Raw genomic sequence first — 13,739 nt, 5'->3', positions numbered from 1 at the left:
CTGGATATACAAAGATGCTCCTCAGCCCCTGATATAGAATCCCCATTTTCATATAGTTTCTCTGGAAGAAGGATCCTGGATCCAGGCTGTAGCTTGTGCACAGTTGGCAGTGGTTCACACTTGTTGCACCTGCTGGTATGTGCATTCTTAAACATTCACTGAGCGGAGGAGCGTGTGGTTTTTATTAGTCTTCCCACTTTTAAGATGAATGTATTAAAGCAGAGGAGTCCCCAACCCCCAAAGAAGTCTAACCTTTGAGCCAATGAACGGTAGATTAAACCACTAGCACCATATATTTGTTTTCGTACAGTGGATTGCACAGTTGGAGGCTGACAGGGGTGCAGTGTGAGACTAGACAAGACTCCTAAATATCCAAAATCATTTCCTGATGGTTTTCTAATGTGCAAAAATAAAGTCACAACTTTCATGCCAAAGCTTCAACAGCTTCATAAACATCAGCTTGCCATGGATTCCCTCGAACCTGCTCTATAATACCTCATTGGCGTGTTTCACAGACTAGTGTGTGGGTGTCTGTCCTGTGTTATGTAGTGCTCCCGTAATGAATGACATAGTAGTCATGGACGTACATCAACACGGCGATGGGCTGTCCAATTATGAGTGAGATCCACACGGCCGCGTTGCCGTAATTTCCGTTCAGGAAGCGACTTACGAACAAAGCCAGAGGAACCTGAAGGGTTTAAAAGGTCAGAGGTGAATGCATGTGTATGCCTCAGTATATAATGAAATGAATAAATATAGGGCCTTACCTGAGCCATCATTCCCATGAATGCCCACAGTCTAAACATCTTGAGAGGAACGCTCACCAGGTACTGAGGAAAGAAACAGATTCCCTTTTTTAGAACTCAGCAGTTGCATTTATAACAGTGATGCTGTAAGCTAGCAACTCTTCTTTCAGTTTCTGTGCATGCACCAGGAACCTCTGAATTTCTGCCCTCATGTAGGAATAAAACATTTAGTAAAAACAGTCTGCTTCACATACAGAAGTAAAAACAGCCATCAAAGGTGTTTGAGGCTAAATGTTGCTCAGTTACCTCATGGAAAAAGGCAGAAGCCAGAAAAACAGCAGTTTGAGCCAGAAATTTGTTCACCCCCTTCCTCAACATTGGCTTATAGAAATGTCTGCAAAACAGGGAAACAGACAAATGACTCCTGGTCTTTCTTTTTATATCTGGGTCTAACTATATATGCACTATTAATGAGACTAAAGCCAATCAAACCATGTGGCAATACTGATTTTAAATAAATAAATAAATAAATACTTGTCATTACAGAGTTTGCTGCTCACCTCAGGCACCACTTGTGCACTGGGATGTTCCAGTTGGCCCAGAAGTATGTGACAGTCTCAGAGTTCCTGAAATCAAGAGCAGTTTAAGGAACTGATGTCAAAACTGCAGTGCGATTTGAATCAATATTTCTAGGAAAACACTCTTTGAAACCTATGTGATACATCATCTGTTGCATTTGGAAACACCATCACTTCTACATCTGACAGACTGCACAACATCATATTAAAGTAACAGAAAAATGGAAGAAGCAAAAAAATAAATAAATAAATGAAAGATGAGAGGAGTCACACAGAAAATGTATGCTTGACGACTCACCACCAGTCCCTGTAGAACTCCCGATCTCCAAACTGCAGGAGCTCTGCCACAAAGTTCAGAGAGGAATGGAAAAACCAATAGAAGAATATTAACCATATTAGATGGTTAGGAACCTGGGAGGAGGCAGCCAGGGGGGAGGATTAGAAAAGGAGAGAGGAAAAGGTGTCTAGGTTGGTAAGGTTGAACTACTGTTGACTAACAAATGTAACTCTTGAGACCTCTTTTGAGATGAGCACAGAATAAATTTCACTTTAAAAATGTTAAAATAATACAAAAAACAAAAAAAAACAAACAAACAAAAAACGACAATACCAGAATAAAGGAATTAATTTGAGTGTTTAATTTAGATCACTAATACTAATAACAGATCACTGATAAAGTCTCTGATGTGCAGTCTAGATACTCACAGCTAGTTTCAGCAGCCGCTCCACCATCCTAGAAAAGTCCATTTCCTTTAAGAAGTAATAAAAAAAAAAAAAAGAAAAAAAAAAAGAAAAAGATACCTTTTCTTTATAAGACCGCTCCAGTTTCAGGCAAATATTTTTGACTCTTGCCTTATTGGAGCCATTGTAAGTGATGCAGTGAGTGTCTCCATGTTTATACACACCTGGAACGGTTTCATTGAGTTCTGAACACTTGGGACCATCCACTGGAAGACACAGACTTAGGTTAGGGTTTTTTTTTTTGCTGCTTTTCCACAATATACTCAAAGAAGAAATGTGTTCGAACTAGGCATATCACAATTTCAGATTTTCACTAAACAATGTAAGAGAATGACAGATAAACAATATTCAGCTACAGAAAACAAACTATAAGTCAAATCTAAATATATTTATTGCAGGCAGCATTTTCCGGCTCCAAGGTTTCAGCATGTGGTAATGGAGTAGAAGCAGAATGGTAACGGCTATACGGGGCATGCCAACTTTGTAAATTTGATGCAAGAATCTGCTGGTGTGTGAAAGAAGTAACTGTAGCATCAGAAAAGTGAGCAAAGACCATTGTTATTTCACGACACCCCCGATTTAAATCACACTTGACTGATCAGTTATTTAATGCATGCATACAGTGTATGATCAGCATGCTTGCCAAGTGTCTGTAAATATTCTACATACCTGCTGTATTAATCCCACCAACAACTGCATGAGGAAAAGCTGGAAGAAAAGAACACGTTAAGATTTAAACAAAACATTCACACATTCATCTCCTCGTTTGTGATTGCGATTCATTTTCTGTCATTATAATTAGGTCACCAACTAAAATTTTGGGACCGTTTCTGATCGTTTCCTCTCACCATTTCAAAAAGTCTTCTGATCAGAAACCTTTTGCGTATCCGTGGAGACCGTGGGAAGTTGAGCTGGTAGCAGAGAGTTGGTGCAAAGATGAAGTAGTACATGTCTAAAGACAAACACAAACAGGTCACATCAATGTGTCACATTAATGACTTGATCCTACACTTTCTGACTTTGATACTGGAATGTTTTAAAAAAAATTAATAAGACCTTGTGAGAAACGACATTTACTGGCTATTCAAAGAGATACTCCTCAGCCCCTACTTTAACAAGTTAATATTTACACAGCAAATATTTTGACCCACTAATTTTCTTTCTCATTGTTGTTGGTAGCAATGTCCATCTGCACTAACTGTGCAGTCTGTTACCTCTGTGTGTGAGGTTGCCTGGGTAGGAGACATTGGTGTTAACCGCTGACCCGTTGGACTGTGCCACAATTGGACCTGAATGTGGCAGATGAATAGGCACAACAATTAGAATTTCAAGCATCATTCAATTTTATTTTATTCATTATGGTGTATTAAAATGAATCCACAGTAATATAGCTACAGATGCAGATCCAGCTTTCATCCACGGTCAATTGAAATAGCGCCAGCTATTCTATGAAAGAGTTGCACATGTTACTATGCCACCACTAGATGGCAGTATAAGCAAAACAGTGCAACAAATCTCTGCAGGTATGAATCATCTACTGAATTCATTCACAGATACGAGTCGTTTTGTTGACCTTAGTCACAATGATTCAACGGCTCAGCAGTTCCTATGCTAATATACTTACACGAATATGATCGTGTCATTCTTTTAGCTTTGGCTTGTCTGATTTCTCTGCACCACTTGTTGGAGTCCATGTAGGAGTACAGCTTGAGAAACAGCACTGTGTAGGTGCCTAAGGAGAGCACACCACCCACTGACACAGACACACACAATGTACGAGTCACTAGCAGTGTGCAATAGATGACATGGTACATAATAAATAAATAATGAACCAAGCATAGCTGGGTATGTGTACAGATTGACTCACTGGCTCACTCATATTCACCTTAAAGTACTTGACATTATTGCTCTCATTTGTTCTAATTTTCTAAACAGAAGACCCACTCTTGTGTAAAAAAGAATAAAGCATAAGAAAAAAAAAAAAAAAATCATGTACCTGGTGTGATGGAGGTCACAGTGAGTACTGAGGCGGAAGGAAAGATTAACAAGGATGTCAGATTAAACAAGTGAAGAATCAGCCCTGTAGTTTCGGAGATTGTGCCCTAGAAAGAATAAAGGACAAAAAGTAAGCAATATTTTATTAATACTTTCAGTATTTTTTCTCTTAAGGAACTGTGCTATCTAATCTGGATCAGCTTCAGTGTTCTTATCGGATTTAAGAGCAGGTATAAAAAGAGGTGGCGCTGTGATGTTGAATTTACTTTGAAGACTTCGGCAACTGAAAAGCACCTGTTTCAAGCACACATGGGAGATCACAGAACGACAACCTTCTAATCAAATCCACTTTCTTTGTACTGTAAGAAAACAGTGTTATCACATCAACAAATAAGCTTACTGAGGTCGAAGAGTCCCAGACGAAGAACTGAGCATCACAAGTTAAATGAAAATTTAATCCAACACAGAAAAACACATCATATTCGTGTAGGGACTTACCACAGCCAGACGCCGCTCTATGTACAAGGCTGCTAATATGAACACATTGGACACTAAAACACAAAAACAAAAACAGTACTCAAACTCTATGAGATGCTATGCCATAAAAATCAAAATCAATCATTACTCTGTTTATTTCAGTCACGAACTTCAAAAGAGAATTTGAAGAACATTCAAATATGACCTTTGTTTTAAGTTCTGCTTTCACCCTAGTACTGATTACCTGTGTTGTAAAACACAGACTGCATCAAGAATCAACTGTATCCAAGTAAATAAAATCTGAACAATCACCAGCAAAATATATTATACACAGAGGCTCACATGAACTGCACTTCTATGTGGCAACATTGCACATATGAGCCACTGAAAAACTTAATTACTCTGGATCCATTTACATCTTTTGTACTTAAAGAAGCTGTTAATAACCACTACACAGCAATACAACTACAAACCATGTTTGTGAATTTTATCATCTCAATCCTAAAGTCACAAATAAACACAAAGTTGTAACTCAATAACCGTGTGCAGTAAAATTAAGGCTCCGTACCAATGATTAGGCATGCTGCTGGCCAGCTGTAGGGGTCCTTTAAGAAGAGGGACACTACTTGGATAGGATCTACCAAGATGCCATACCTGAAGAAGGAACAGAAATATATTTTACAGCTATAGGAAGTCATCTCTTAAAGTGATGCAAAAGGCTGGAGCCTGTCCAAGCTGATGTGGAACAAGAGGAAATAAGCTTCATAACCTAAGACCTGGAACAAGCTCATGCCTTAGAACATCTGTACTGCAGCAACAGTTCAAGTTGTTCTGGACGTGAAGCAGTTCTCAATATGTAAGCTCTTGTTGATTAAAACCCCCCAATAACAGCTACATAAATATAGGTGCATACTCACTTTATAATGTTCTCTAAGAAAAGTCGTGCATTACTCAGCACCTGAGAAAGATGCAAGAGGACACAATATTAACATGACTCGTACTATAGAAATATTTCAAAGCATATTTTTCAAAGTTGTTCTTCATTAAAAAGCTGCAAAAACCCCAAAACACTTGTCTGAATCTTCAACGTGCAGATGTAACCGTTTGTTTATACACATTGAAACTGTTGCTATTCAAATTTGATGAAAAACAAACAACAAAACAAAACACATTTATTCTTATGCTGGAATTTATTAAGGAGGAGGATATTAGAAATAAAAATGTTAGCTGCTGAGTTATAAATAGATTAGATCCTCAGCTAAATTTAGCCACATGTTCCTGCTGTTCACATTGACACCCTGCTGAAGTGCACTCTGATAGAAAGTGTCGAGCAAAACAAGTTTATTATTAAATTGTATATTTAAGTTCAGAGTCCAGCTTCATCTCAGCCATCGGGGCTATCAGAGAGTCTAAGATAACGCTAGACTTTGCACAATTTAAAGAAGCAACATTATATATGGGATCTGTACAGTTCTAGTTCATTTTTATATTAGTCACTTAAGCTAGTTAAGATAATGAGGACATTTGGTGTATGACACTTAATGGGGTCATGCTGCAGTGAATATCCCCACCAGCTTGCCAAACCCCGGCAGCAATGTGGTTTTGTCTGTAGTCCAAACCAGTAACCTTTACTTTAGTAACCTTCAGCACAGAGGAGGCCACTGTAGCATGTCACACATTTACTGTAGCAACGTTTTGTAGAGAATATTGCAACATTGAAGATTTTCAAAGATTTGCCTTTTTCCTGCAGTGGAAACAAGGCCTACTTGTTTCCACTGCAGTGTTTTTCATTGTTACTGTTTGCCCTTTCTATGCACACCATTAAAATACTGATGGGACGTCAGTTTTCAGCACAGGATATTATAAGTCATAGGATCAGAGGGTCATAGGGTTCTAGGGAGGCTGAAGTAACAGTAAGGGCTGGGTACAGGGGCAAAATCTCTGCGCTCTGGGAAGGGTGAAGGAAAAAGGTTAATATGTCCAAAAGCTACTTTACTATAGTGTATGTTATGTTTGTTATCATTTGTAATGTTCTAGAAAATGAAATGCTATTAATAATAAATTTTTTTCGTCACATAATATACAGCTATCAAACTACACTATAGAACTATTAAATCAAAATATTACTTCTATCCACTTGTACTTTCTTTGAACAATCTATAATGCAAAATGAACATCCCTCTCTCTGATCTGGTGGATAGTAATTTTAACAATGAAAGAAGCCACTGATGTTCACTGAACCTGGCCTCTGGCAAAGATGCCCTGAGAAAACAGGTGAGAACAAAGATCAAATCTTAAAACAGGCTTTACGTCACAGTGCACTGACCTTGTCAGCCTGTGGCCATATAAACTATTTACATGGTTTACTTGTCTGCAAATCACTTGGAACAATGCAATGAACCATTCCAAGTCTCAGGTACTCTTCCCATATCTATGACCAACAAGCTCAATACTGTGTCTTAAACCATATAACAAAGATGAAGAAGAACTGGTCGCAGCCATCTGTGCCTTGTTAGTAGCTAATGAAGTTTTCCAATTGAAAATGAACAGGTCTGATTTTGGAGAAGGGGGACACCTTAAAACCAACATCTGGTATGCAGCTATTTGCCAAGCAGATGGGTCTGCAGCAGAACGAGCAATCTTCTCTTAGAGGTCTCTATAAATGGATCATGATTCATCAGGTCAAGTCAAGTTGGCTTTATTGTCACTTCAACCATATGCAGTTTAACAGTACACAGTGAGGCGAAACAACGTTCCTCCAGGAACCAAGGTGCTACATGCAACATAAATTTACAACATAAATTAACAGAAAACACTAAACTAGCTAACTAAGAGGCCTAGTTAGCTGGCTAGCAGAGACAAGACAGACTGACCTAACATAAATTAACAAAAAAAACCTAACTATCTAAGGAAGACTTTTTTTTTTTGTTATCAGACAGCAGACAAAGTGCATGTGCAAATGTGCAAACAAGAGCAGCAAAGTGACAGAATGATAGAAAAACACAACGTAACATAATAATAAGGTTTTGTGATGATGAGTTGAGGTAGTGGAGGAACAGTAAACATTCCTTAGTGTAGCAGCAAAAATTAGGAAGTGCAGAAGTTAGTGCAAAAAGTCCAGTAATAATATTGTGCAAAAGAGCATTTACAGGTTAGTGTGTACGATGGTTTGGTGGTGTAGGTCAGTGTGTTTGCGCTTGTGTTGATTAGTCAGTCCAGTCTCAATGTTTTGAGGTAGTTGAGTTAAGCTAAGTGATAGTGTGTGAGTTTGTGCTTATCAGTCAGTCCCTTTTTGCTGAGGAGATGGGTGGCTTGTGGGAAAAAAAAAAAAAAAAAAAAGAAGCTGTTGCACAGTCTGGATGTGTGTGCCCGAATGCTTCGGTACCTTTTTCCAGATGGCAGGAGTGTGAAGAGTGTGTGAGAGGGGTGTGTCCGATCAGCCACAAAGCTGGTGGCTTTGCAAATGCATCATGTGGTGTAGATGTCCTCAATAGAGGGGAGAGAGACCCCGATGATCTTCTCTGCTGTTCCCACTATCCGCTGTAGGGTCTTGCGGTCCGATATGGCACAGTTCCCAAACCAGACAGTGATGCAGCGCTCAGGATGCTCTCGATAGTTCCTCTATAGAAGGTGGTCAGGATCGGTGGTGGAAGCCGAGCCTTTCTCAGTCTTCTCAGAAAGAAGAGACGCTGTTGGGCTTTCTTGTGCAGGGAGCTGGTGTTGAGGGACCAGCCGAGGTCCTTCTCCAGGTGGACGCCCAGGAATTTGGTGCTGTCGACGATCTCCACAGAGGAGCCGTTGATGCTCAGCGGTGAGTGGTCGCCTCGTGTCTTCCTAAAGTCAACAACCATCTCTTTTGTCTTGTCAACATTCAGAGACAGGTTGTTGTCTTTACACCAGTCCGTTAGTCTCTGCACTTCCTCTCTGTACGCTGACTCGTCGTTCTTGCTAATGAGACCCACCACGGTCGTGTCATCAGCGAACTTAATGATGTGATTTGAACTGTGTGTTGCTACACAGTCATGAGTCAGCAGTATGAACAGCAGAGGACTGAGCACACAGCCTTGTGGGGCCCCAGTGCTCAGTGTGGTGGTGCAGTTCCCGATCCGTACTGACTGAGGCCTTCCGGTCAGAAAGTCCAGGATCCAGTTGCAGAGGGAGGTGTTCAGGCCCAACAGGCTCAGCTCAGGTAACAATCAGAAAATAAGACTATTCTAAAACAAAGCTTAAAAAAATGTTTCATGAACCTCAGAATCAATTTCATCAGATCACAAATCAAATGGTAACAAATAATCTATGCAGGTGCTGAGGACAAATATAAACAAAAGGTATTCTAAAAGTCTCAAAATCCCATGTAGACTTTGTTCCCAGGGTTCAGATACTAGATGATGACAGCTCAGTAATTACACAACATGAGAAGTATTTTATCCTGCCAGCAATGCAGAGGATGGAGTACCAAGAATATTGAGTTTTCTCTCACAAGAAGAATTTCTTACTAGTATTTTGGGCTATTTTCTTAAAAACTTAGTTTTTCCCTGTTATTTTGTGTTAAATCTTACAAATAAAAAAATAAAAAAAATAAAAAAATCATGGAGGGCACAAAATACATCTATATTCCCATCTCTAGAAGCATGCACTTCTACAGCTGACATTTTAGGAATTTATCTGATGGTCCTTGTTATCGAGGACAAAGTACACAACTTACTGAACTCCTAAATATACACACATTCAAGGCTCTGGGGGTCCACTTTACATTTTTACAGCCTGATCCTAAAGCATCCTCTGAAAAACGTCTAAAGTGAACACCATCCGTTGGGTATGTGGTGACCACAAAGTGAAAGATGTGCTGAACGGCAATCTAAACCTTCAAAAATGGGAATAAACCCGTCATAGAACCACCCACACACACACACACACACAGAAATCTGCATAGATACATCCAGACAGAGCAATCATGCAAGTACATCTACACACAGATATGCAAAGCACACACACACACACTTAGAGTCAAATTCCCTTTCATGTGGATTACAGCTAACTGGATATTTTTAAATCTAGATGTCTAATATAAGGCTAAAACTGACAGGATTCTCTGGGGCACTGCAGGCTGTCTCTGGAGACAGACACCCACACTTCCCTCACTGGACTGGGGCAGAAGCTCTTGTTTCTAAATGAGGTTAACAGTCCTGAAGTCTCCTCAACAGAGAGGGACATGACATATTTAACTAAAATGCCTGCATTCAGCCAACTTCAACAGAAGTATCTTGCTGTATGAAAGCCAGGTTGGCCAATTTAGTTATTAATGCTAGTAGCACTACAAAGTATAGCAGCCACAATGGTTAGTCTTTGCATACACTGTAGCAAACCATTTGAATTATTTTAAAAGGAGCTTCAGCAAATGTTACTTTCAAATAACTAGCTAGCATTAACAATAACAATACTAGCAAGCATTGTGAGCTATTGTGAATGAAGGAATTTCTTTGTCATTACTAATAAAAATGTCCCTGCTACAGATAGAAAATTGAGTTTTTCATAGAACTGATAACTGTTAAGGATGTTGGCTCACTAAAAATTTACAGTAAAGAAATCACCACAATATTAGATATGGGTCCAGTTAGATCAAAGTTAGAGCTGAAGCATTTTGAGTCAATCTTTTTGGAAAGAATCATCACGAATGATCTCCAGAGTTCTAATTTATTTATTTATGTTATTTTGCAGCTTTCCCCACATGAATTAAAAGAAAGATAAACACCGTCTGAAAGGTCCTACGGACAGTTAGCAAAAAAAAAAAAAAAAAAAAAAAGTAAACACTTTTTTTGTTTACTAATACTGTTAAAAAAAAAAAAAATCTACATACCTTGGAGCAGATGACCTACTCAATAAGACTCCAAAATGAAATAGGAGAGACAAGATAGGAGAAACAGTGCCATTTAACCATTGAAAGAGATTCGCTGTCATTATATGAGGAGAAAGAAGTCCTCTTTTTTTCTATTTTACTGTGATTCTAATCCCACAACCTCTTGTTTTTTTGTTGCATGTTTTGCGTGATGCTCATTTATTTTTTTTGCCCAATATACAAAACTCAAATAAAAACTTAAAAGACAGGACCCTTTTACTGTGAGGAGAGAGTGTTAACCACTGCGATGCCACGCTGTCCTAAATCACTAATAAAAGGAAAACAATTTGGCAGCAAATTAAAGACCCTCGCGTAATATAAGCCCACCTAACAAAGTTCACTTTTGATGAGAAAGTTCAAACAAGCTCACTGAGATTAAACTGTAGCTTACAAACACGCCTCTTATCAAAAATATAGAAATATCTACAAGAAATGGCAACCCAGGCCAGAGCAAAACCAAAAAAAAAAAAGAAAAAGAAAAAAGTACTTATGTGGCTAATCTGCAAGTGTTATGAGAGATAACACAAAAGTCGATTTATCAGCGTTCCTGCAGACAACACAACAAGTTAATGTGTCACAAAAAGTCAATGTAACAACAGGTCTAACAGCAAGCCCAGAGGGATGTGTACTTTGTGTGGGCTGGAACTTTTGTTTTGCTGCAGTAGTTTGGAGTTTTATACACTTTGGATGGCTGAGTGAGTGAGTGAGTGAGTGAGAGAGAGAAGTGGCAAAGAATAAGAATAACCATACATGAGCTGTTGAGATTAGAGAGTAATTCTTTGAGATTTCTTGCATGAGCCTTGTCCAGACCAGTAAGATTTAGGTGAATGAGGGGTCTAACTTTCTAAATGTTACAGTTTTCGAAGCAACGGTGGCATACATTTTCATTTCTGCGTGGACATGTAATGAGGTTTAACTCACCAGCATGACAACACACCAGTTGAGGATTCCTCTGTAGTTGCTGTAGCCGCTGGCTGAGCTCAAGAGAGACTCCTGTAGATTGTGACACCTGCAGAAAAACACACAGTCGTTCACCATTAAATTTTAGACTGTAATCAAATGATTAGCACTCTTTCCTGTCTCACTGTCTCCACAAGCTAAGGGGGGGAATCTAGTTAGGGCAACAGGATTGATTTTACAACTCTTACAAAGCACCGATAACTCAGAGTGAGTCATTTATGATTAACACATTGAGAAATCCTTCAAAAATGACACACGTGTGACTTCATGTTGAGGACCAGCTATGCTGAACTTCCTTTACTTAGCTTATTTTCCTTGATGGACCGATTACCACTTTCTTGGTGGTAATGCACTTAACAACAATGTGGTATAATCTGACATTAAAGTTAATATCAACTTCAAGTTAGGATCAGAGGGAAATTATTTAATTTCTATACCAGCTTTTACGTGGATGAATCACACACTGCAGTTAAAAGGTTTACATAGCACTGCCCCCAATCTATGCTTTAGAAAACTGAAGCGTTTCATCAAGAAACCATAAAGGAACTTTTACACAGCCATAGGTGATAAAGGGTGAACGAGGACAGAGGAGGAGAAGACTGGTCAGAGGAAAATGGTTAAGAGGTGAGGAGATGGAGCAATAACAGCAAGTTAGGAAAACTGTAGAGAGGGCAAGAGGATGGAAAAATAAAGGAGGAAAAACCAAAGTGGTTTTTAACATAGTGCCAGGACACTCACTCAGCATGAGAAATGTGCAGAAATGCATGCAAACAGTAGACATGCTATCGCCAAAGCATGTGTCACAAGAACACATCACTTGCCTACGTCAGCTGGCTGGGATCCAATTAAAATAAAAATTAACCACAAATTAAAATCACCTTCCTTTTACTGGGTATTAAAGTGCCGTATTAGGACCCTGGCCTTCACACCAATTACAAGGATGTAGAAATTCCATGGGGTAATCAAGAAGGCATGGCTTCAACCTAAAGAAATGCATGCTTTAAATAGGTAGGCAGATCTGAGAAGCTGGTGTGGTGCCCATAGGTAGAAGCACGGGCTATTGTTTGCAGCAAGGTCGGTCATACCCTACCTGTTCTCCTGACACACCCTGTATACAAACTCAAAGCTACCCTCTGTTCAACAAGTGAGTGAGTGTCCTGCCAAAGAAGTCTGTTACTACTATTCATTTTTATATTGCTTCAAAATTAGAGACATCTGAGACAAACTCTCCATCGATCTGCTGACTATTTTCTTAAATTATTTATTATTGGCCTGGCAAAAGAGCAAACTCCAGCTAATAAAAAAAGCAAGCAATGAAAGTTATGTCAGTTTGTTTATAAAGCTGGAAATAAAAAAGCTCCCCAGACCTGTGCCAGACTCTCACAGATTGCATTCATGCAAGGCTATTAAAGAAATGTAGAAAATGCAGAAAAAAAACAGGGGATGAACGAAGGCAACTCAAAAGGAGGCATTTAAAGCTTATGGAAATGTTAAGATTAAGTGCAACTTTTGGGTTTCTGCAACTCTTTTTTTTTTTTTAATGCCCACTAGCTCAAGAACAGCTTTGTAAGAAATAAGTACCAGCTAACCTGTCATGAAACGGCAATTAAGCTACTGGAAACAATGGAGGAAGAATAACGACTCTGGCTAAATTACACATGAATGAAAAGGGGAGGAGGAGTATGAGATGTACCCCTCTGCTAACAATTTACCGTTAACGTCTGTACGTAATGCTGGAACGTTAACGTCAAAGGTTACCTGAGCTTTTCGTTGATATCTTCTACCGCACTCCTCTGTTTCTTCGGACTGTTTGCGAGCTGCTGCTGTGTTGACTTCCCCATTTCTTTCTCCACATTGCCGTTATTGTTCGCATGCTTCTGGACCTTGTCTGCGGCTTTTTCTTTAGCGGAACACGGTGGAGGTTTCTCCCCTGCGTCTTGCCTCTTGGTTTGCTTGGTGCTGGTGCTGGTTGTCCTCCTCCGGCGGGTTACGGGCCCTCTCGTCTCGGCTGTTTCGCTCATTTCCGCGGCTTCAGTCACGCTGTTTCTACCTGCTCGACATTGTTGGTCAAACTGCCCGCCGCTCGTTTGTCCCTCAGTAACTTCACAACAGGAGCTGAACAAACAGCAGCGGGATGTTCTTCCTCCTACAATGTGAGCGCTGGTAATGAGAGGGGCGGTTCATTACGACGGCTCAAGGTGCATTTGTCAGAAGGGTTGCCAGTTCTGTATTTTCAGCTAACATCCCCCGTTCGTAAAGAAAAAAAATAAAATAAAGCAATCACAGTGTCCTGTCCGTTTTTTCTTTGTTATTTGCAATTACGATACAAACACTCACTTTTTCCTT

At 39.5% G+C, this 13,739-nt stretch overlaps 1 protein-coding gene across 1 annotated transcript; it reads right to left on the bottom strand.

The window, feature by feature from the left end:
- Positions 1-243: 243 nt before the first annotated feature.
- Positions 244-13,663, bottom strand: dgat1a (diacylglycerol O-acyltransferase 1a). The gene is made up of 17 exons (XM_026155825.2): positions 13,152-13,663; positions 11,355-11,442; positions 5,455-5,495; positions 5,106-5,191; positions 4,559-4,611; positions 4,062-4,167; positions 3,690-3,818; positions 3,280-3,354; positions 2,914-3,017; positions 2,735-2,773; positions 2,230-2,271; positions 2,030-2,074; positions 1,623-1,735; positions 1,307-1,372; positions 1,053-1,140; positions 768-830; positions 244-688 (listed from the first exon to the last, which is right to left on the bottom strand). The coding sequence occupies exons 1-17, from the start codon at positions 13,412-13,414 to the stop codon at positions 542-544; spliced, it is 1,548 nt and encodes a 515-aa protein (XP_026011610.1). The 5' UTR covers positions 13,415-13,663; the 3' UTR covers positions 244-541.
- Positions 13,664-13,739: the final 76 nt, after the last annotated feature.

This window comes from Astatotilapia calliptera, chromosome 22 (assembly GCF_964374335.1).
Source record: "Astatotilapia calliptera chromosome 22, fAstCal68.1, whole genome shotgun sequence".
NCBI classification, from domain to species: Eukaryota; Metazoa; Chordata; class Actinopteri; order Cichliformes; family Cichlidae; genus Astatotilapia; species Astatotilapia calliptera.
The sequence above is the reverse complement of the archived record's forward strand: the minus strand, read 5'-3'. Positions and strand labels throughout refer to the sequence as shown.